The sequence below is a fragment of the Mus musculus genome, chromosome 11 (assembly GCF_000001635.26).
Source record: "Mus musculus strain C57BL/6J chromosome 11, GRCm38.p6 C57BL/6J".
Lineage (NCBI taxonomy): Eukaryota > Metazoa > Chordata > Mammalia > Rodentia > Muridae > Mus > Mus musculus.
Genome location: NC_000077.6, coordinates 100,900,223 through 100,923,458, shown reverse-complemented (window position 1 = coordinate 100,923,458; position 23,236 = coordinate 100,900,223). Strand labels below are relative to the sequence as shown.

At 45.4% G+C, this 23,236-nt stretch overlaps 1 protein-coding gene across 4 annotated transcripts in view; it reads left to right on the top strand.

The window, feature by feature from the left end:
• Positions 1-23,236, top strand: part of Stat3 (signal transducer and activator of transcription 3) — a 52,789-nt gene that overhangs the window by 16,136 nt on the left and 13,417 nt on the right. For all 4 annotated transcript variants that reach the window (NM_213660.3, NM_011486.5, NM_213659.3 and 1 more), the window contains exons 2-11: positions 12,075-12,225; positions 14,655-14,799; positions 15,370-15,468; positions 17,531-17,626; positions 17,785-17,866; positions 18,161-18,255; positions 18,401-18,552; positions 19,697-19,855; positions 19,945-20,037; positions 20,663-20,722. In NM_213660.3, coding sequence (NP_998825.1) covers positions 12,098-12,225; positions 14,655-14,799; positions 15,370-15,468; positions 17,531-17,626; positions 17,785-17,866; positions 18,161-18,255; positions 18,401-18,552; positions 19,697-19,855; positions 19,945-20,037; positions 20,663-20,722 — 1,109 coding nt within the window. In that variant the 5' untranslated portion in view covers positions 12,075-12,097. The remainder of the gene's footprint in view (positions 1-12,074; positions 12,226-14,654; positions 14,800-15,369; positions 15,469-17,530; positions 17,627-17,784; positions 17,867-18,160; positions 18,256-18,400; positions 18,553-19,696; positions 19,856-19,944; positions 20,038-20,662; positions 20,723-23,236) is intronic.

The window sequence follows — 23,236 nt, the reverse complement described above, 5'->3', positions numbered from 1 at the left end:
TTCTGATAATGACCACCAGGTGTTCATCTCCACCCCTGTAGGCTTCTAGCACCCACCTCGTGCTGCTTTCCGACATTTCTCCATGGGTACCTTGTGTGTACTTGCCTCTTGGTCCTACTGTTGAAAACTTAACCCCATAGCCACCTCTCTGAAAGTCTGTGCTTCTCTCTTCGTTCAACAATGAAATAAATGATAGTTCTTGGTCTGCTGTCTTAGTTACTGCTCTATTGCTGTGATAAAACACCATGACCAAGGGAACTTGAAAACATTTAGTTTGGAGTTTATGGTTTCAGAGAGTTAGAGACCATAATGGCAGGGAACCTGGCAGCAGACAGGCAGACATAGAACTGAAGTAACTGATAGCTCACATCTTGAGATGTAATCACAAGGCAGAGAGAGAGAGACAGACAGACAGACACAGACACATGGGGCAGGGAGACTGAGACACAGATACAGAGAGAATGGGAGACACACTGGGAATCCTGTTAGTCTTTTGCAACCTCCAGGCCTGTACCCTATGATATACTTCTTCCAATGAGGCCATACTTCCTAATCCTTCCCAGACAGTTCCACCAACTGGGGACCAAGTATTTAAACACACGAGTGTGTGAGGGCCACTCCTATTCAATCATCATACTGTGCAAGCCAGAGCCCCCCAGCCAACCTTGACTCCTTCCCTCCCTCATCCTCCTGCTTCTGTTCAGATCGGCAGCGAGTCTTGATCTCACATCTCGAGTTTCCTCAACTCCCCTTGACTGTCATGTCCCTTCTGTGGTGGTGATGCTAAAATTGCTCCTGTACAAGACTCGAAATGCTGGATAAATGGAGCTCTCCAGTAAAAAGAAAACTTAAGATGCAAAAGCAGATAGTCTCATCAAAAGAAAGAACAGATGCAGGCCTGGAGTGTTTCATCCCACACCACTTCTAAGTATTGATCCCCAGTCACAGCCCTAAAATGCCTCAGGCTTTTGAGTGCTGCATTATAGGCATAGACCATCATGCTAGGCTTCAGGAGTTCTCACTCCCATCCCTTCACACCTTGACCTGGCTTCACTGTGCAGCCCATAGCCCAGGCTGGCCTTGAACTCACCATTCTCCTACTCTAGCCTCCCAAGTCCTGGGCTTATAGGCTTGTGTTACCACATCCAGCTTATAGGATCATCACCTATTCTCCTGCTATCCGCTGAGGCTTCTGACCTGCCATCTACTGTACCTTCCACCTCCAGCTTTGGGCTGTTTGAGGTTGTAGGCCATACTGCACATCCAACAGCACTTTGGTGCTATTTTCTTACCTGTGCTAGCTCAGGTACCATGCTGCACTCTCTGGGTTCTAGAGTTCTATGAGCTCCCCCCCCCAATCCCTTCCATCTTGCTTTTCATTCTTTGTCCATGTGCTTAGGTTCTGATCACTCAGAAGATTCGTCACATTCCTTGTTTTCACACGCTGTTCCCTTTGCTTAGACTGGCTGCCCCTTCCTCTCCAGAATGGCCATGTCTCCTGTAGCCCTGCTATCTTTGTGAAACTTTCCAGCTCTCATTCTTAGGGCTGCCATTCCATCAAAACAGTGCTCGGTGCCTTAGACAGTAGGAACCAAGCTGCGTAGAGCTTGCGGGGACTCTTTGCCTTACCAGATGCTACCCCAAGCTGCCTCTCAGGCTTTGTCTTTGTCTTAGAGGAGGCTCTGACTCTACCTGTGTTTCTCTGGGCTTAGCAGAGCACCTGGCAAAGAGTTGCTGAAATATTCAGCAAGCCAGTGGAGCCCTGTACGGCTGGCCTGAATCCATAGATCGGTCAGAAAACCACAGAGAAAAGAAAAGCATGCATTTTGCATGTTGCTCTACCAAGGCCACAATTATACTCTTTCTTTTTCTGAGATAGCCTCTGAGCAGTCTCAACTATTCTCAGACCCACAAAGTCTTAGTCATCTAAGTGGTGGTGTTGAGAGGCAGACACCAGACTCTGGTGCTCATGGGCGAGGATGGGGCTAGAGGTGAGATCTAGGGACTGCCGGAGTGTAGAGTGTGCTTTGAAGGAGTGAGACTGCATGAATCATTTAGAAAGTGAGTTGTAGAGAAAGCAGGAGGTTTATATTAAGAGAGTTTTACAGCAAAGCCTGTCCCTGTAAAATTGTGAAATATTTTCTCATGAATGTTAGACTCTGTAAAGATTGCATTCAGTCATTCATTTGGGAAAAATATCTTTGGAATCAACAAACACAGTGAACCACCTTGAACTTCATGCTTAATAGACAAACATTGTGTTAACTCTTTCTGGGGCAGGGATTCTGGAGACATGGCAGGGGGTGGGGGGCGCTTGTCTTCACTGTGTGATATCTGGGTATCAGCTGGGAAGCCTTGAACATCTGGGCTTTTCTTTAGTTCCCAGCCCAGGCCTGGCCTAGCATGATTGCAGCTGTGATGGTAGATCAACTGCATGTGGCCTCTTTGTCTGTCTTGTGTTTCTTGTAGAATGGTGGTTGGGTTCTGGAGCGCCTTTGTCCTTTCAGGAGAATCCCAACAGAGGTGTTGGAGATTTCATATCAAGCTTGGTCTCATGGCACAGGTCTGAAATCCTAGTTACTTGGGAGGCTGAGGCAGGAGGATCTCAAATTTAAGGCTTGCTTATACTACTGAGTGATTTCAAGACCAGACTGAGCAATTTAGTAAGACTTTGTTTAAAAACAACAGACCCCCCCCCCAAACCCTCGAAAGTCAGGTTTAATTCCTCAGCACCACAAATGAGACAGTGCATTTCACACTTTCAGCACTGTGATGCTGGGCTAGGGATGGCTTTAGCCAGGTCCAGGGGAAGGGGAGCAAAGGATGAGGAAGGGGACAGGTTCTCCATCCACCGCTGGACGCTTGGGTGTGAGGCTCTCCTACAAATCCACTATGAGATGACGTCAAGGGAAAGGAGCAGGTGTGTGCCACCATACACCCTGGAGAGAAGAATTTCCTCCCTCCTCTTCCCTCCTGAGCCCCTCCCTCCCTCCTCTCCTCCCTCCTTCCCTTTCTTTTTACCTCCTTTTTGAGGCAGAGTCTTACCTTGTAATCCAGGCTGTTCCTGAACTCATGGCCATTTTCCTGCCTCAGCCTTCTGAGTGCTAATATTACAGATATAAACATATAGGTTCTTAGCCCACTTTAGCCTCTGCTGAATAACAAAGGGCTTCCTTGGGGTCACTTAAAGGAAAAGTGACCTGAATAAATTTGGGGAATTTCTTTCTTTTCTCCAGTAATCATTGAGCTACATCGTAGGCTTGTGACTTTGAAATTCCAAACTTCATTTCCTTTATCAGATCCTGTATCTCTACCTCCCTAGCACTGGCTCCCAAGCCCACGCTGCAGGTGCTGGGACCCAAACATAGGTCCTATGCTTATGTGGCAGGCCCATACAGGGCTATCTCCTCAGCCCTGAAATGTTTGTTTTTGATTTGAGTAACATTTCTCTTGTTAAAAGATCCCTAAAAAGTCGTTGAGTTTTCCAAACAGCAAAACAGAAGAGCTGGACTCCTCAATGAATACTTTTTTGCTGGGAGTGTGTCTTCACTTTGGAAAATGTGGTCCCCTTAGCCAGGAGTGGTGGCACACGCCTTTAATCCCAGCACTTGGGAGGCAGAGGCAGAAGGATTTTTGAGTTCGAGACTAGCCTGGTCTACAAAGTGAGTTCCAGGACAAAACAAAACAAAAAAATGTAGTCCCCTTAATGCCAGATAATTCCCTCCAGCAGTTCATCAGTTCTACTACACACACACACACACACACACACACACACACACACACACATGCTTTCTGTTCATCTGTTAGGAACTGGACACTGTGCTGGATGCTGGAGAGGGGGGCACATTAGTGAGCCGAAGCCAAGGTTCTTCCTGTCATCATGGACCTTAGAATGAAGGAGTTGAAGCAAGGCATAGGTCCCCTGATACTGAAGGCAAGCACACATGTGAAGGCCCGTGAACGGAGGAGTAGAGTAGCCAAGTGAGTGTAGGAGTGTAGCTAGCAGGCAAGTGGCAGCCAGACAGACACAGGGCTATCTTGTCATGCATGTTTGCTCTGTCCTGCTAGCTTTGTGTGCTTTAAGTCCGGTCTGACACTGACCCTGTGAAGTGAGTACAGTTGTCTTCTATTTTTCTGCATAAGGAAGGCTAGACACCTGGCACGCATCTCGGAGGGGAGTCAGGGTCCACAGGCTGTTGCTTTCATAGTTGATGATTTTTAGTCTCAGAGCAAAAAGTGGTGAGCCTTTATGGACGTGGATGGCAGCTCTTCAGAAAGCCTGGAGGGATGCAGGCAGATGTGCAGATACAGGTAAAAGCTCCTAGCTGTGGGTTTGTAGAAGCCTGGGAGTGTTTTAGAAACAGCTAGAGTACAGACTCTGGACATCTGACCCTTTTGGTTAAATGTCAACCTGCTTTATCTCTGCGCATGTTTATTATTGGGATGCAGCGGTCTCAGTGTCCCAAGTGAGCGGAGCTGAAATGGCTTCAGAGGCCGTGCAGCCCCTTGCCCTCCTGGAGTCTGCATTATGGCTGTGATACCTCAAGGAAGAGCATCTCCATGTAAGTGTCAGATGCAACAGGAACGAGGCAGCTGCCCCGTACATAACTCTCTTCATGCCATTGCCCAGTGAAGTTATATCTGAGAGGTCTGTTTTTTGGAGACGGCTTCTCAGCACTGACTGTCCTGGATCTCACTCTGTAGACCAGGCTGGCCTTGAACTCACAGAGATCCTCCATGCCTCTGCCTCCCAAGTACTGGGATTAAAAGCATTTGACACCACCACCCAGTTTAGAATTCCATTTAAATTGTCATCTACACAATGACTGTGACCTCCCAGATGTGGCCAGGCACAGCAAGACTAACAGACCCTTTGGCTCAGGCGCCATACATCTGTTGGAACTCTGGAAAAGTTCTTTGACTTAGCATCGTTCTTGACTCATGACAAAATTCCCAGATCAGAATCCCCAGGAGCTCTGACAGCAGGCTGCATCAGGATGCTGCTCCATGCCATTACTGCCTGTGAGATCCTGAATAAATCATGTCAAATTCTGGGCCTTCATTTCTCCTCGGTAAGATGAAGATAAAATATTGTCTTGACCAATGAGATGGCTCAACAGGTAAAGGTGCTTGCAGCTGAGCCCGACAGCTTACGTTTGATCCCTACCACCCACACAGTGGGAGGAGAGAAATGACTCCTTGAAGATTGTCTTCTGGATGCACCACATCATCATTATCATCAATGGTTAGCACAAAGATGAGATGAAAGTTCCACACGGTATTCAGCTATAGATACTGGTTTTCTTCTTTTCTTTCTTCCTTCTTTTTTTTTTTTTTTTTTTTTTTTTTTTGAAGACAGGGTCTCATGTAGCCCAGGCTATCTTCAAATTCACTGTATAATAAGGATGACCTTGAACTTCTGATGCTTTTGCCTCCACCTCCCGAGTGCTTGCGTGTGCACATCTCCATGCCATGCCTGGTTTTATGTGGTGTTGGCAGTGGAACCCAGGGCCTCGTACGTGCTAGGGAATCTCTTCACTAACTCAGCTACACCTCTAGCTTTTGGATTGTTCTTCAACCAAGGCTCTTGTTGACATTCATCTTTTTATTTTGAATAGTACTTAGTGGGTTTTTCATTGTATGCTGCTGGTGGTGGTTTTAAGACAGGGTCTAGCATAGTCCAGGTTGGCTTCAAACTCACCATTTAGTGGAAGGATGTCCTTAAACTGATCTTCCCATATCTAAGCTCTAAGGATAGGAATTGAAAGCATGCATTTTCATCTTTAGTGTTATTAGGCCTAGAGCTATCCTGTGCAAAATATGTGTGGAGAGATTTGATCATCTTCAGACATCTGTCCTGAGGTAGGGTCACCAGATGCTAATTCCCCCCACCCCACCCCCAGGATATGACAGCAGGGTCCATTATAATGCACGTGCTTCTCCATATCAGGGAAAGCTCTGTGGTTGTCTCTGATAACACCTAGGGAATTGGATGAACTGTTTGCTCTTTGGCTTCCTGAGGCACTGAGAAATGGAATTCCTGTTAAATGAGAGGGTCAAAGACTCAGAAGGAGCAACTACTGTTCACCTGTGACGTCACTTAAGTTTAGTACCATCCTTCCGAGGCGGGGTAGTCCCTGTTGTGCTGAAGAGGAGGCCTATTCAGCAGTCAAGCCTTGTAGAGAGAGTGGAAGGGTCACAGCCTGGGGAGGTGACCTTACGCACAAACTGAGTCCTTTTCCTTTTTTCTAGAGCTAGAGGCAGCTCTGACCGTCGACTTAGTGGTTGACAAAGCACGTCTGGCTGTGTCAATCTAAAGGTTTGCTGTCTTCTGGCTCCTTTTATCTACAATATTTGAAATCAAATATGGTGCATATCCCATATCAGTTATGGATTTTTGTAGTAAATATTTAATCTCAATTGGGGGTTTCTACCCCACCTTAGATCATTTAGTTCCCAGATAAAAGACCCAAAACTTTTATATTTATAATAAGCCTTAAACAACACTAAAGCTGAGCAGATATCATCTCTCTGTGTCTATTTTGTCTACTTTCAGGCAAATAACCCTGAGCTATGACTTGCCGTGTTCCACTTGAGCCGCTCTTACTCCACTGGCCAGCCCTCATGGCCAGATCTCACAATCTCTTACCCCATGGTGTCTTCCTCTCTCCACCTTCTCTCTCTTCCCTTTCATGGTCCTTTCTCTGACCCCAAGCCCAGAAACCAAAATTCTACCCACCTCTCTTCTGCCCAGCTATAGGCTGTAGGTGTCTTAGTCAACCAATAGTTTTAAACTAAGGAGCAAAGTTGCATAACATGACTTGGTGTGTTTGAGGATTTCCTCATCCCTGGGGCAACCGACCCTGGGGCCAGTATTCCGCATCACAGTACATAGGAATAGGTCAGTGCATTATTTGTTTTGTGTTCTCTCTGTCTCCTTCCCCTACCCCCCTTTTTCCTGACTTTCATGCTGGAAGTGAAGAGGAAGTGGTGAATCACACCTTTAATCCTAGTACCCAGGAGGCCAGGCAGGCAGATCTCTTGATGTTGAGGCCAGTCTGCTCTACATATCCAATTTCAGGTCAGCCCGAGCTACATATATGGCCCCAAAGAAGGCTTTTTGACACACTGTGAAATTGAACAGGAATTGTCCTCTTTTAAAGATAGAGTCCCACTTAGCTCAGGTGGGCACTGAACTTATTATGTAGCTGAGGCAGACTTTAAACTCCTGAGCCTGCTGTTTCTTCCTTCCGAATGCTGGGATTAAGGGTGAGTCCCATTACACTCGCTTCAGAAATGTCTCTGTATCACTTTCTGTTGTGGATTTTTATTTGCATTTGCATTTTGTCCCTCTCTTCATCCTCCATTTTAGGTTTACTGGTTCATTTATGTTCATACATGTCTTAGAGAGTTTAGGAAGTTGTGTGATTAAATCCCTTCTATCTGTGGTCTCCTGTGGTTCCCCTAGTTTCTTTAGACTGAACTATACAAATGAGGACTGTTACTTTAATGATAATTTTTCTATTAAGAAGTTCCTTATTAGACTGAAATTATTTTCCTTATGACTTACTGTTGGTAGGTTATTCCCCACAGGGCTAAGAAATTGCTGTTTGGAAAAGTCTAGAAGGATTTGGTGACATGCTGTTTCATTTTCCTTTTCTCTTGAGCTATAGAAACTAGGATCATCAGGGACTAGAGAGATAGCTTGTTAGTTGAGAGCACTGACTGCTCTTACAAAGAACACAAGTTCAGTTTCTAGCACCCTCATGGCCATTCATCATCCAACTGTAACTCTACTTTCAGGAAATTCAGCGCTCGTGTCTGGCCTCTGCTGGTACACACACAAACACACACACTGCACATATATAATATGTAAGCAAAACTTTTATATACATAAAATAATAAATCTCTTAAAACAGAAGAAAATAGGGTCACAGCATCTTAGTTACTGTTCTGTGGCTGTGAAGAGACCCATGACCAAAACAGCTCTTACTAAAGAAAGCATTTAATTTGGGGCTTGCGTACAGTTTTAGACGGTTAAGCACTGCTCATCATGACAGGAAGCAGTCTGGCAAGGGACAGTAGCTGAGAACTTTATATCCTCACAGTAGCAGGCAGAGAAAGATAAGGCCTGATATGGGCTTACAGTGACAAACCTCCAGCAGGCCACACCTCCTAATCCTTCCCAAACGCTTCCACTAACTGATGGGCAAGCATTCAAACATATGAGCAGCATTCTCATTCAAAGGTTCACACACACTTTATCTTTCCTCTGAACATTTGCAATGATGTTCTGCCCACCTCAGCCTCATGAAAGCCAGCAGAGCAGCAAGCTTGTGTCATACTCTAACCCATCCACTGGAGCAATGACTTGACTTCTACTCTGGTGCCCAGGATGGTACTTGGCATTCAAACTGTTGGTAGATCACTTTTTGTGTTCTGGCTTCTGAGAGCTGGTTATTAAAGCACAGGCTTCAAGTGATTTTTGAAGACAAAAGTTAGATCTTAACAGAAGTCGGGCATGATGTGTGCCCTTCCAGTCTTGGTACTCAGACTGAGGCAGGGAGATCAGCCAGCCTACACTACCCAGCCATAGCACGTAGAGTGGATCAGATTAAGTTGTTTATGTTGGTGTTTGTGATGCTGAGGATGCAACTGAGCATGCTGGGTAAGCACTGTACCACTAAGCAATGTCCCCAGCCTCTTAAATCAGTTTCTAACTTGAAAAACAGACTTGAGGTGGTAAAGTGTCTTCTAGATGTTTTCCAGGAAAACAAATGCAGCATACGGACTGGCAGAGGTTTCCTGGACAGCTTGGCTGACGATCTCTAAACGCCCAGCTGTCAGTGTGCAGAATGCTTAGTCTAGTTGCTCTTGTGTTGATTAGTATGGCTTGCAGCTAAGCAGCATCTGAGGACATGGCTGTTGGACACTCAGGGCTAAACCATGGCACCCACACGCCCATGTTCTCCTGAAAATAACATCTGCGCTTTGCTTTTAGCTTAGGATAATTTTCTTCATGTAGAATAGTTTGGCAGTATTACCTATCTTGGTTAGATCAAAACAAAACACAAAATTAGTCGTTCTTGATGGTCCAGTTAATTGGAAAAAGGCACAAGCTGGTCTCTGGTTAAGAAAAAGCCATTCTACCAGCGAAATACACCAAACATCAACACTGAAACAAGCCTCTTGAGTTACAGACAGAAATAAGTCGGCTATGGGTAACTTAGCTTTTTTCTTATGTTAGATTGAAAATGTTCCCCCGACTGGAGTGGTCATCTGTGATGGAGTAGGTAGAGTGGGTGAGGTTTTATGGTTTTTATCTTGGGACTGGCTCTGCATTTGTGTCCAAGATAAATGATGAAATCATCTGGTTTTGTAACTTATAGCATTGGAATTTACTATTTCAAGCAGATGATTTAATTAGGATCATGGCATTTTTTTTACAGTGTGGCCCAGAACGACAGTGTCTTTGATTTTCATAAATAGAAAGCGGGTCACATATGTCATACTACATTTTCTTTTCTTAAGGTTTTGTTTGTTTTGTTTTTGTTTTTTAGATGGGGGTCTCTGTGTAGTTCTGGCTTTCCTGGAACTCACTATGTAGACTAGGCTGGCCTCAAACTCACAGATATCTGACTACCTCTGTCTCCCAAGTACTAGGATTAAAGATATGCACCATCACACCTGGCATGTTAAATTTTCTAGTAACTGTATTAAAAAAAAAAAAGAAGTGGGAAGAATAATTTTGATAATGTATAAAACCTAACATTTCTAAAATAATATTTCAACATTGAGATTTGTACATTTATTTCTTTCACTGTTTTCAAATGCTGCATATATGGGTGTGAGCGTCCACACTTCCTTGGCCCAGTGGCCACAGGTGGGTGGTGTCTCCCATGCTCAACAACGCAATCTTTTGGTTCAATGGAGTCCTGTGCAGTGATGTTTACATAAACTGTCATATAGATTTTCTTTTGTGTTTCTTTGTGCACATGTTCATGCATGTGTAGGTACATGTATGTGCAGGTCAAAGGGCAACCGTGGGTGTCATTCCTTCGACTTTTGTTTGACACAGCATCTCATTAGCCTGAAACTTTGCCAAGTAGGCTAGACCAACTGGCCATTGAACTTCCAGGGGTCCACATGTCTCCACCTCCTATCTTGCCCTCATTGGCATTATGGGCACACCACCACACCCAGCTTTTTATTAATATGTGAGTTCTAGGAATCCAATCTCAGGTCCCCAGCAAGCATGGTACCAACTGAACCTTCTTCCCAGCTTCAAATTGGTATGGACTGCTATGTAAGTCAGGTCCTGGGAACCACAGGACAACAGGAAGCTTTTCATCTAGGAGAGGCTGATTCTGACTTGGCCTCCATGTAAGAGGGCCCTGATAGCCTTTGGTGCCTTACTGGGGCACTGCACGGAGAGGCACAGCGCTTCAGGCTGGAGCATGTGTTCCTGCAGGCGGCTTTTATTCCACCTAGGGTTTGCTGTACACATACCACTCCCTAATCTTGGGCTCTTACTCATGGTTATTTTTAGACCTCCAGTGTTCTGGAGAGACATTGTCATGAGTGGTTAGCTGGGTCGGGTTCTCGTAGCCGAGCGTTGGAGTGGGGCAGTCCCCATCTCAGGATTAAGTTGTTTACGTGGTATTCAGCTCTCCTTCCTTTCTTACCCCAGATTTAGAAAAAATATATTAAAATCTATTTATATAAATGTATATTTATATAAATAATTCCTTTTGTTGAGTGGGCAGAGTCCAGGCACATGGCTCTTGTCCTTGTGAGCCTGCCGCTCTGCTCTCTGTCCTCCCTAAGCACCGGTCTGAGCCAGTGCAGGTTTCCTGTCTATAGCCGCACGGATGGCCTGGATGCAGCAGGTGTGTGTGGGAGGGAAGGAACCGAACCGACGTGTGCTGGACAGCTGCTGGGCGCTGTATTCTTAGATGAGGCTTTAGGAATATTCCTTCAGCGGCCCCAAGAAGTGATCATCTGTATTCTAGAGACCAGGAAACAGAAATCCAGAAGAAGGAAACCAGCCAGCTTCACGTGACATTTGCTTAACCCCGCTTGACCTCTGGTAGAGAATAGGCTTGTTGTTGTCATTTGGTCAGGTTTTTAGATTTATTTTATTTATATGAGTACACTGTAGTTGTCTTTACATACACTAAAAGATGGCATCAGATCCCATTACAGATGGTTGTGAGCCACCATGTGGTTGCTAGGATTTGAACTCAGGACCTCTGGAAGAGCAGCCAGTGCTCTTAACCTCTGAGTCATCTCTCCAGCCCTGGTCAGTTGTTTTGTTGTTGAAGATGATGATGTTGTTTCTTTGTTTGTTTTTTAAATTTTTTATTTTGTTTTATTCTAATGAGCATTTTTCCCAAATGTACCCATGTGTACTATGTGACTTGTCCAGTGCCTTCAGCGATCAGAAGACTCTGTCAGATAGATCCTCTGGAGCTGGGGATAAGTATACTGTGAGCCACCATATGGGTGCTGGGAATTGAACTTGGTCCTCTGCAAGAGCAACAAGTGCATTAAACTACTGAACCAGCTCTCCAGCACATGTGCTCTCTCTCCCCCTGTGTATGTGTGGGAATGGAGGTGGTGGCGAGGGTTTAGGGCTCAGGCTGGCCTTGACCTGTCTGTCATGATATCATAGGAGTTCTGGGATTACAGGCATGAGCCGCTGTGCCTGGCTTCAAAGTAGATTCTAGAACTTAAAATCACACCTAATTGTAACAGAAGAAATTGCGTGGCAGCCTTGAATGGCAGCTCATGCCTGAAATTCAAGCACTTAGGAGGCAGAGGTAGGAAATAACAAGGCTAGCCTGAGACCCTGTTTTAGAAAATCAAGGACCTGGAGACTAGCTCAGTGGTGGAGAACTTGTATAGTGTTTGATCCCCAGCATCAGGAGTGGGCAGAGCTGTGGTGGTAGGATTTGTGAATGCAAACACGTATTATTCAAAGGACTACAAAAAACATACAAGCTCCTTTTCAGAGTCACCAGGGTATCCCCTATGAGTACTTGTGGTGACCACATATATATTTTGGCTTACAGTCGAGACCCCTGACTGCAGCAGGATGGCTCAGTGGAACCAGCTGCAGCAGCTGGACACACGCTACCTGGAGCAGCTGCACCAGCTGTACAGCGACAGCTTCCCCATGGAGCTGCGGCAGTTCCTGGCACCTTGGATTGAGAGTCAAGACTGGTGAGTCCTTCTTGAAAACTCCCTGACTTGGGGGGTTTAGCATTGAGTCAGGACACAACCTGTTCTAGGTTCACACCTTACTAACCCTTTGATCAGACATGTGAGGGCAGGTGCGGGGGAAGGATTGGGAGAACAGAGGTAACTTAGTCTCTTAACGCATCTGTTCACAGTGCATATGACAGCGGCCTCTTTGCACTTTGAAACAGCTTGCTGGTAGATGTTTTGGAGTCAGGTTTGAGTCTCACTTACTTGGTGAGATCTCTGCACATTTTGAGTCTAGAACAGTGAGATACAGATGTTTTTCCTTTTTAAATCTAAGAATTCTATGTCAGGTAGAAATTGGGGTCTACCACACACGTGGCTTCCCCTGGTAAAGAGGAGGCATGGGATGAGGAGGGAACTAGAGGCATAGAGGAAATGCCAGCTGTTTACCTCACTTTAGTGTATTCAGGCCCGTGTGCTAGTTCTGGCCTAAGTCAGCCCTATCTGCGTGTGACCTACTTTTTCCAGAAGACATACCTGATTTGGTGATGGGCCAAAGAGGTGTGGATCACACCTCAGCCTGGCATTGCTCATTAAGCTAAGAAGCACTTATAGACACTAGTCTGACTGAATACAGGGTTGGCCAAGAATTTAAGGCAAACAACCTTATCTGTCCTTTAAAAAAACAAAAACAAAACATTTACCAGTATGTGTGCACGTTTGTATAGATTCAGGCGTGTGTGCATTCGTGTATGCGTGTAGGCCAGAAGACAACCTCAAGTGTCATTCTTAAGAACGCCTTTTGGGTTCGTTGAGACTGAGTCATTCATTGGTCCAGAGTTAACCAATTAGGGCAGACCTTCAGGATCTATCTCTGATGCCCAGCGCTGGGCTTACACGCATGTGCTACTGTGCCCAGCATTTTCTTTTTTTAATTTAAAATAGATTTTTTTAAAGATATATTTCTGGCTATGTTTTCTCTTCCCCCATCTCCTCTAAGATCTTCCCTAACTCCCCTCCTACCCAAATCCACACCCTTTCTCTCTCTCTCTCACTAGAACACAAACAGGCACTAAGAAACAGTAATAAGATAAGGCAAACAAACTGGAATAAGGTGAAATAGACCAACAGAAAAAAAAAAAGAGCCAAAGAGAAAGTATAAGAATGATAATATATTTGCCAGCATTTTTATGTGAGTTCTGTGGATGGGAGCTCAGGTCCTCATCGCTCTCACGGTTGAACCAACTGCCCAGACTGCATCTGTCCTTTCATTGTCATCATTGTTGTTGTTGTTTGGTTATTGTTGTGTGTATATGGTATTGGGGCAGCGCGTGGACATGCCGCCGTGTGCACGCGGAGGTCAGAGGGCAGCTTCATGAAGTCAGTTCTCTGCTCTCTAAGGATTAAACTAATGTTGCCAGGTTTCCCAACCAAGAACTTTTATCTGTGGCGCCATCTCACCATCCCCTGTTTTTGTTTTGTTTTTGTTTTAAGACAAGGTCTTGTAGTCTAGGCTAGCCTGCTACTTGCTGCAGTCAGCTGAGGGTCCCTTGAACTACTTACCTTCCTGCTTCTACCTCCAAGTATTAGGACTGTAGGTGTGTGCTGCCATACTAAGGTCTGGGTTTGTTTTTTGTTTGTTTATGAGTCAAAAAGTCGGGCTGGTGAGATGGCTCAGTGAGTAAGAGCACCCGACTGCTCTTCCGAAGGTCCGGAGTTCAAATCCCAGCAACCACATGGTGGCTCACAACCATCGGTAACAAGATCTGACTCCCTCTTCTGGTGTGTCTGAAGATAGCTACAGTGTACTTACATATAATAATAAATAAATCTTTAAAAAAAAAAAAAAAAAAAAAAGAGTCAAAAAGTCTTACTATATAGCCTAAAACTGGCCTTGAACTTACTATATAGCCCAGGCTGGTCTTCAACTTTCAATCCTCTTGCCTCAGCTTCTCAAGTAGTTCTCAGATTACATACGTTGCACCACTAGACTTGTATCTGTGCATCTTGCTCAAATATTTTAGTCCTATAGATTATAAGAATGAATAACAGTATCTGGAAACATTCTCATATTAACCTTTAACCTTTTTTTTTCCATGCTGGGGACCAAAGCCAGAGCCTTGAGCACACTAGGCAGGTGTGTGTCACTGAGCTACACCACCTATTGATGGTACTGTTGATCTGAGAATGAGAAATGGAAAATGATGGATTTGTTATGACATCAGATGTTATAACAACCCCTTGATGGTGGATTCTGGGGGTATACGTTTTAGAGTCCTATTATTACTGCCTTTGAGAGAATGTCATCCAAACTGGCTTGGAACTCTCTAGGTAGGGAAAGCTGGCCTTGAACTCTTGATCCTCCTGTCTCCACCACCCCGTATACAGATGTGTGCTCTCACAAAACGCTCTCCAAATTACTCATGCAGCTTACCTCCTCTTCCTAGGGCATATGCAGCCAGCAAAGAGTCACATGCCACGTTGGTGTTTCATAATCTCTTGGGTGAAATTGACCAGCAATATAGCCGATTCCTGCAAGAGTCCAATGTCCTCTATCAGCACAACCTTCGAAGAATCAAGCAGTTTCTGCAGGTGCGGTGGGAAATGGATGTGAGACGGCAGCCCCACAGAGTGGAGTGCTGATGTTCCTGCCCGGAAGTTTTCCTTACTTGGCTAAGTGACGCCTGTCTTGTACTCTAAATCAAAGGAGAAGTAATTAGCTCCTTCTCAATTCCCTGTACACTGGCCCTGGGCACCATTACCAGAAATTCACTTCTTATGTTACAGTTGCAGCAATAAGCAAGGGCTTAATGTTATTCTGTTATAAAAGCACACTATTAACACCTACTTGTCATAGGCACATGACTCTCAGGTCTAAATGTTAAAAGTTTAGCCATTAACTGGGTACTCCTGGGTAAAGTCAGTCATTTCCCTATAAAGTCAGATGACCCACGGTGCCAGGATGACCTCACACTTCTGGCTTCTGCCATCACAGAGGCCACATGCTCCTGCCTTCCCTTCCCTCCCCATGGATTTCAGTCAGATGCTGAAGCCTTTGATCTGTGGTTTCATGGAGGCTCTGAGGAAGTGACTTAAGTTAGCCAAGTTCACTCCACACCTCCTTAGCCGGCTATAGCTTCCTACTCTCCATCTTGCTTACAGAGCAGGTATCTTGAGAAGCCAATGGAAATTGCCCGGATCGTGGCCCGATGCCTGTGGGAAGAGTCTCGCCTCCTCCAGACGGCAGCCACGGCAGCCCAGGTGAGAGCAAGAAGAAGCAAAGTGGCGAGCAGGGGACTGGGAAGCAAGCGATTGTATAAATAAGTGGAACAGTAATGGTTTAGTGCCTCTGAAGAGGAGATCACTAGACTACATTAAAGCCCTAAACATACATTGAAAATGACAAAAAATTTCATACAGTCTCTATTCCACTCCCAACCAACAGTGTTGCTGAAGGGTGAACTTGAGCTCAGATTCCTGAGGGCTGGGAGTTGAGGTGCTCACACCACATCCTATAAGTGAGGTGCTAGGGGCAGAACCAGGGCTGCCTGCGTGGTGGACACACACTCGGAGACATATTCCCAACCCCGGATTGTTGATGTTGTTGATCGGGTTCTTGCTATGCATAGCTGACTTCCAGTTTGGGATAATCTTCCTGCCTCTGCCACCCAAGTGCAGGGGTTTCGGTGATGCCACCAAACTTCCCACACGTCCATTTCTTGTTTTCATTTTCAGCTTTTGAGATGGAGTCACAGTCTGATACCCAGCTGCCTAGAACCCTGTGCGTGGGCTGAGCCCTTTCAAACCCACACCAGTCCCTTGCTTCAGTCTCTAGTCATTGAGATTTTAGGCATGGGCCACCAGGCTCAGCTTCCTTTTGAGACAGAGTCTCAATACATACCCCCATATGGTAAACTCTAGATCCTCCTGCCTCAGCCTCCCTGTGAGCCACCATGCCTGATCCACAGGGACTTCCCAGTGCCTGACCCCTGAGTTAGAACTTGGGAGTTGGCAAAGCACACCTCCCTAGCAATTTGTACGGAGCTTGAGAGACTCTAGACCACTGCTTGGGGAACATAGAGGTGGTTTTTAGGGACAAAGCCTTCATTCTTGCCATAGGCAAGTTTAGGAGATAGGAGATAGGAGAGGGAGGGACCCAGCTTTGGGGCTGGGCACTGTGAAGGTCTGTCTGTAGTACTTCTTTATGTCTTATCAGTCAGGGTCGATCCCACAGGGGAAAAATGTAGTGGCTGGGTTGTTTTTCCAAGTCTTCTGAGAGGCTGTTATACTATAGTTTGAGCATCCATGAGAAGTGGGAAGAGCGCCTGTCTCTAAAATGCCTGTTCAGCTCTACTTTGGAGACTCGTGGTCGTAGTAGAGAGAACAGACCAGAAGTGAGAGGTTGTAGAAGCAAAGGTCTGGGCTGGAGGACAGACCTGGCTTCAGTTCCTAGCATTCAAGAGGTGGCTCACAACCATCTGCAATTCCAGTTCCAGGGAATCCAACACCCATTTGGGCACCAGGCACACATGCTGGCAAAAACAGCCACACACATAAAATGAAGTAAATAAGTCTAAAGAATAGAAAACAAAACAAAGTAAAAAGAAGTAAAAAGCCGGCAGTTGGAACCTGACTGGAGCCCTTGACCAGTGCGATGGGTGTGAGGGAGTGGTTAGCTGTAGGCCCAGGGTGTGAGCATTTCTAGCTTTGAAAACTGGATGGATAACATCTCTCCTTATCATAGTCTTCAAGATCCTCAGGCTGCTGTCAGGCTATCTGGTTGGTTCTTAAAGCATCTACTTGTTAGTTTCTGCTCCCAGCAAAGCCCCATCATTTTACCTATGACCCCTTAAGGCATTAGCCTCTCCGGGCTGGGCAGAAGCCTTGGAAGCACAATTTTAAAAGTCCTTGGGAAATGTTTTTTCATGGAAATATGTTACACTTTGTTGTCATCAGTTCTTAATTTATTTATTAATATTCTCTGAGCACTGGGATCAAGCCTGGGCTTCACTCATTTAGGCAGGATCTCCAGTACTGAGCTGTACCCCAGCTCTTTCTAGATTTTTTTTTTTTTTTTTGACAGTTTACCTTTAGGCTGCTTGAAGGATGAGGCATCTTAGTTCAACATGTGGGCTCCTGGTTTAATGTGGAGAATGGGTTTGCAGTGTTTCCTGTTGATAAAAAGCCAGTGGCACAGAGAGAACAGTGCAAGCACCCTCCCAGCACCCTCCCCTTTGGATGGGATGGAGCTCAGACGAGAGGGTTCCACAAATCCATGTGTGTGCTAATCTTAGTTATTTATTATTTATTTATTTATTGGCAGCAAGGGGGCCAGGCCAACCACCCAACAGCCGCCGTAGTGACAGAGAAGCAGCAGATGTTGGAGCAGCATCTTCAGGATGTCCGGAAGCGAGTGCAGGTAATCGGGCCTCACCCAGGGAGCCGCGCTGTGCTGTGCGGCTGCAGAGTGTGGTCCTGCGTGCACGCTTTCATTATCTTCAAAACTTTCTTTTCCCTTTTTCCCAAAGGTAACCTGTGTTTTACTTCTGTTTTTGGTTGGTTTGTTTGTTTAAACAGGATCTAGAACAGAAAATGAAGGTGGTGGAGAACCTCCAGGACGACTTTGATTTCAACTACAAAACCCTCAAGAGCCAAGGAGGCAAGCGAGCTGTGGGGACGGGGCAGTCTGTGCAAGGCTACGCCGTGTCACTGAGTCTCAGGGCCTGCCTTCCATGGTAGGAGGAGGAGCTGCTGGCCCTTCACGGGACAATTTTTGCATTGTTTGTTTTTGAGATGGGATTTGACCATGTAGCTCTGGCTGACCGTGAGCCTACAACCATCTTACTTCAGCTCTCTGAGTAGCCGGGACTGCAGGCGCACAGATGGTGTAGAGCCTTGTTAAGAAGGCTGTGGTGAGTCCCTCTGCTCAAGGAGTCTTTCCTCCTTCCCTTAGACATGCAGGATCTGAATGGAAACAACCAGTCTGTGACCAGACAGAAGATGCAGCAGCTGGAACAGATGCTCACAGCCCTGGACCAGATGCGGAGAGTAAGCGATCTGGATGCTTCCTGAGCATCGCACGCCTAGCGTGGAAGACAGTTTCTGATGGCTTCTTTCTCTAGAACTGACTAGAGACTGCGGTTAGACATGGGCTGGGGTAATGTGTTCTGACTTGGTTTTGGTTTCCAAACAGAGCATTGTGAGTGAGCTGGCGGGGCTCTTGTCAGCAATGGAGTACGTGCAGAAGACACTGACTGATGAAGAGCTGGCTGACTGGAAGAGGCGGCAGCAGATCGCGTGCATCGGAGGCCCTCCCAACATCTGCCTGGACCGTCTGGAAAACTGGTAAGAGTTGGAAGAAAGGCTTCTTTTTCTTTAGTCACGGGCCTGCAAGGGGGGGGGGGGGGGGCGGGGCGGAGCGGGGCGGAGGCGGGGCATGCTGCTCCCTCGCCATGCTTTTGCTTTTGCTTTTGCTTTTGCTTTTTCATGCTGGGGTGGATGTGTGGTAGACAAGTGTGCCAGAGCCACTGGACTACACTCCTAGTGCTGGACACTATTGCTAAGATGGCACCTTTTTTTTTCTTTGAGAAAGAATCTCACTGAGCTGCATAGGCTGGCCCTCATACCCACTCCATAGCCCAGGCTGGCCCTCATACCCACTCCATAGCCCAGGCTGGCCCTCATACCTACTCTATAGCCCAGGCTGACCTTGAATTTGCAATCCTCCTGCTTCATCTTCCCAAATGGAATTATCTGGGATTATAGGCATGCATCACTCTGCCTGCCTTAAGGTGGCCTTTTTTACACAGTCAAGTTTAGTCCAAGAATTAAAACCATTACCTAATTTTAACTTTTTTGTTTTTTTCTGAGACAGAGTTTCTCTATTTAGCCTTAGCTGTCCTTGAACTTGCTCTGTAGACTACACTGGCTCAAACTCATAGAGGTCTGCCTGCCTCTGCTTCCCAAGTACTGAGATTAAAGACATGCACCACCATTGCCCAACCAACAAATTTTTAATTAAAAAGAATAAATTAATAAAGCTTAGATCACTAATTTAAGATATTTAAATAATACTTTCAGTTGTATTTAACACTAAATTCTCCATTTTAGTTATTTTAATAATCTAAAACAATATATGTTATTTGCAAAGGGGGGAAATAACTGAATATATATAAAACTAATAAAATGAAATAAAAAAAATGAAAATCTAGTCTTTGAGTAGTACCAGCAAGTCACCAGACTTTGTGATAGTCATTTTGTAGGCATCTGTCGTGATTAAACATGTGATTTCATGACTATACATGTGATGTCATAACTATACATGTGAAGCTAGAAATCGAGTTGTCCGTCTCCTTCCTCCCTTCCTTCCTTCCTTCCTTCCTTTGTTGTGGTGGGATGGATGCCTCAGGGTCCCTTTGCTTCAGTCTCCTGAGTGCTGGGGTCACCACTAGGGGACAGAGGTGACTGGAACTTCCTTCCATTATGGCAGGATAACTTCATTAGCAGAATCTCAACTTCAGACCCGCCAACAAATTAAGAAACTGGAGGAGCTGCAGCAGAAAGTGTCCTACAAGGGCGACCCTATCGTGCAGCACCGGCCCATGCTGGAGGAGAGGATCGTGGAGCTGTTCAGAAACTTAATGAAGAGGTAACTTGTAAGAGATGACGTTCCGAAGGGAGGAACCGGCAGAAGACTGGTCACCACAGCGTCTGAGATGCCATCCTTTTCCCTTCCAGTGCCTTCGTGGTGGAGCGGCAGCCCTGCATGCCCATGCACCCGGACCGGCCCTTAGTCATCAAGACTGGTGTCCAGTTTACCACGAAAGTCAGGTGGGCCTGTCCTTACACTTTGGGTGGAGTTTTGATTGATGTCCAGTCCTCTTCCCTGAGGATTTTAAGGGAAGGAAGGTTCTGTGGTGCCATAGCTGAGGGGCCCCATTGGGTGAGAGATGAAGCCCACTCCTCACCTGGCTCAGAACACGTGCAGTATTTCTCATTGAATGCTTTTTATTGCCTTCCCGTGAGAAGTCTCTTACAACTTGCTTCACATGCTTAGGCATCTCAGTACTTTCTAGCTGAAGGGTTAGTGTTCACTTTTAATGTCAGAGATGACTCTGCGGAAGTAGAATTTGGGTTTGTAAAAATAATATATATATATATATATATATATATGCGTGCGTGCGTGTGTGTGTGTGTGTGTGTGTGTGTGTGTGTGTATTTTTCATCTAGACAGGTCTTTGTAGCCCTGGCTGGCCTGGAACACTCTCTGTAAACTAGGCTGGCTTGAACCCAGAGATTCACCTCCCTTTGCCTCCCAAGTGCTGGGATTAAAGGCATGCACCACCATGCTCAGCAATATTTTTACATCTTAGGAATTGAAGTATTAGGGGGTTTATATTTTAACGAGATCAAGGTAGGGAGCCTACTAACTTTCCTTGACTATATTTTTTAATAGGTTGCTGGTCAAATTTCCTGAGTTGAATTATCAGCTTAAAATTAAAGTGTGCATTGATAAGTAAGTATTCTTTATGTGTGTGTGTGTGTAAGTGTATAATTTTTATTATTTAAAAGCAACTGTTAAATTCATGCTTTGCTCATATTCTTCCCTTCTCCCAAGTACATTCAGATCTCCTCCTCCTGTACTCACCCAAGTTTCTCAAAAAAACTAAACAACCAAAACCCCAATACAACAAAATCCCCAAAAGACTGAGAACAAAATACAACACCCAAAAAGAAAAAAGATGGGACTAAAATTGTGATTAAATAAGAGCATGCACAACAAACTATTTGTTGGTCAACTGTCCTGCTCACGAGACCCGCACTGAGTGGTTGACAAAGCCAGTGCTGCTCCCAGCAGCTCCATTGCTAATCTTTCACCCTAGTGGTGGGTTTACATTCATTCATTCATTCATTCATTTTTTTTAATGTAACAAAATAAAATATAACAAAGCAAAACAAAGGCTATGACATCCAAGTTGGACGAGACAAACCAACAGGAGGAAAAGAACCCAAGAGAAGGCACAGGAGTCGGAGTCCCACTCGTTTGCACCCTGGGAATCCCATGAGAACACTACATGGGAAGCCACAATATTAGCACAGAGGCCCTGGTGCAGGCCCCTGCAGGCCCAGGGCATGCTGCTCCAGTCTCTGCGAGTTCATATGAGCTTTGCTCGTGGTGATTCAGAGGGCCTTGTGGTTTTGGTGACCTCTAACCCCTCTGGTTCTTAATGTTTTTTCTGCTGCTTCTTCCTTGGTATTCCCTGAGCTCTGAGGGGAGGGATTTGCTGGAGACATCCCATTTAGGGAATGAGTGTTTCAAGGTCTTTCTCTGCATGATGTCTGGCTGTGGGTCTCTATATTTCTTCCCATCTTTGGACAGGAGGACTCTTCTCTGATGATGGCTGAGCAAGGCACTGATATCTGAGTCTAGCAGAATGTCACCTGGAGTCATTTTATTGTTTTTTTTTCCTTTCTCTTTTTTAGATCAGTATTATTTAGTTTTTCCCTAGGTCCTTGGGCTATCTAGTCTCTGGTTCTTGGCCACCCAAGCCTTGTTGGGTATGAGTTTCATCTTGTATAGTGAGCCTTAAGACTCTTGTTGGTTGGTTACTTCCACAGGTTTGTGCCACCATTGCCCTAGCATATCCTGCAGGCAGTACACTATTACAGATAGAGGTTTGAGGCTGGCTTGCTGTTCACACTTCTCTTTTGATAGCATGCAGAGTACCTTCCTATAACAAAGACTCTGGCATACAGTGGGGGGCTCTATGGAGGCACCAGCTTCACGTGCCCATGTTCAGTGAGTTGTGTAGGTGTTATCCTCAACAGTGGGGCCTTGCTGTCAGTTGTGGAAAGCAACCGATGGTCTTGATAACAGCGTGGATTGTTTGAGGATTCCCTTTGGCCAACAATTCAATTAGACTTAACCCTAACCCAGTACTGGAAGCTTTATTTGGTGGCAAGAGATCGCCAGTTGGGACCCCAACTCTCCCCCATTACTTGGCGATTGAATCTAGATCACCTTCACATATGTGAATGTTTTAGGAGGTTCCTACTGTACGAGATGTCGATACTACTCCACGGATGCTCCATAAGTGTTGCCGTCTCCCATTGTTCCCTCCCACCACCAGCTCTCCTCTCCCCTCGGCTTCCCCATTTGCTCCTCCAAGTTCAGACCTCGTCTATCCAGAATCCCTCATCTATCCAGAATCCCTCATCTATCCAGAATCCCTCATCTATCCAGAACCCCTTCTATTTCTTTTTTCCTAATTAGATCTATTTGTTCTCTGTAGTTCCTTAGTCTGTATTCACCCTCTGTGGTTCTTAAGGATTGCAGCTTGGTTATCATTGACTTAATGGCTAATATCCATACATAAGTGAGTACACACCACATTTGTCTTTCTGGGTCTAGGTTACCTCACTCAGGAAGATTTTTTTTTTCCTAGTTCCATCTATTTGCCTGCAAGTTTCTTTTTTTTTTTTTTAATGGCTGAGTAATACTCCGTATGTAAATGTACCACATTTTCTTTATTCATTCTTCTGTTGAGGGACATCTAGGTTGTTTCCAGCTTCTGGTTAGTATGGAGAGAACAGCAGTGAACGTGGTTGAGCAAGTGTCTGTGGTAGGATGAAGCATCCTTTGGGTATGTGCCCAAGAGTGGTCTAACTGGATCTTGAGGTAGATGGATTCCCGTCTTCCTGAGGAGCGGCCATACTGATTTCCATAGTTGCTGCATGAGCTTGCATTCCCACCAGCAATATGTGATGGTGGCCCTTACTCCACATCCTCGACAGCATGAGCTGTCACTTGTGTTGATCTTAACTATCCTGTTAGGCATATGATAGACTCTCACAGCAGTTTGATTTGCATTCCCTGATCCTAAGGATGTTGGACATTTCTCTGTTTCTCAGCCACTTGGGTTTCCTCTATTAAGAATTTTCTGTTTAGATCTGTACCCCATTTCTAACTGGTCTGTATTTTCTTGATATTTATTTTCTTAAAATTCTTTTCGGGCATTTGTCCTCTATT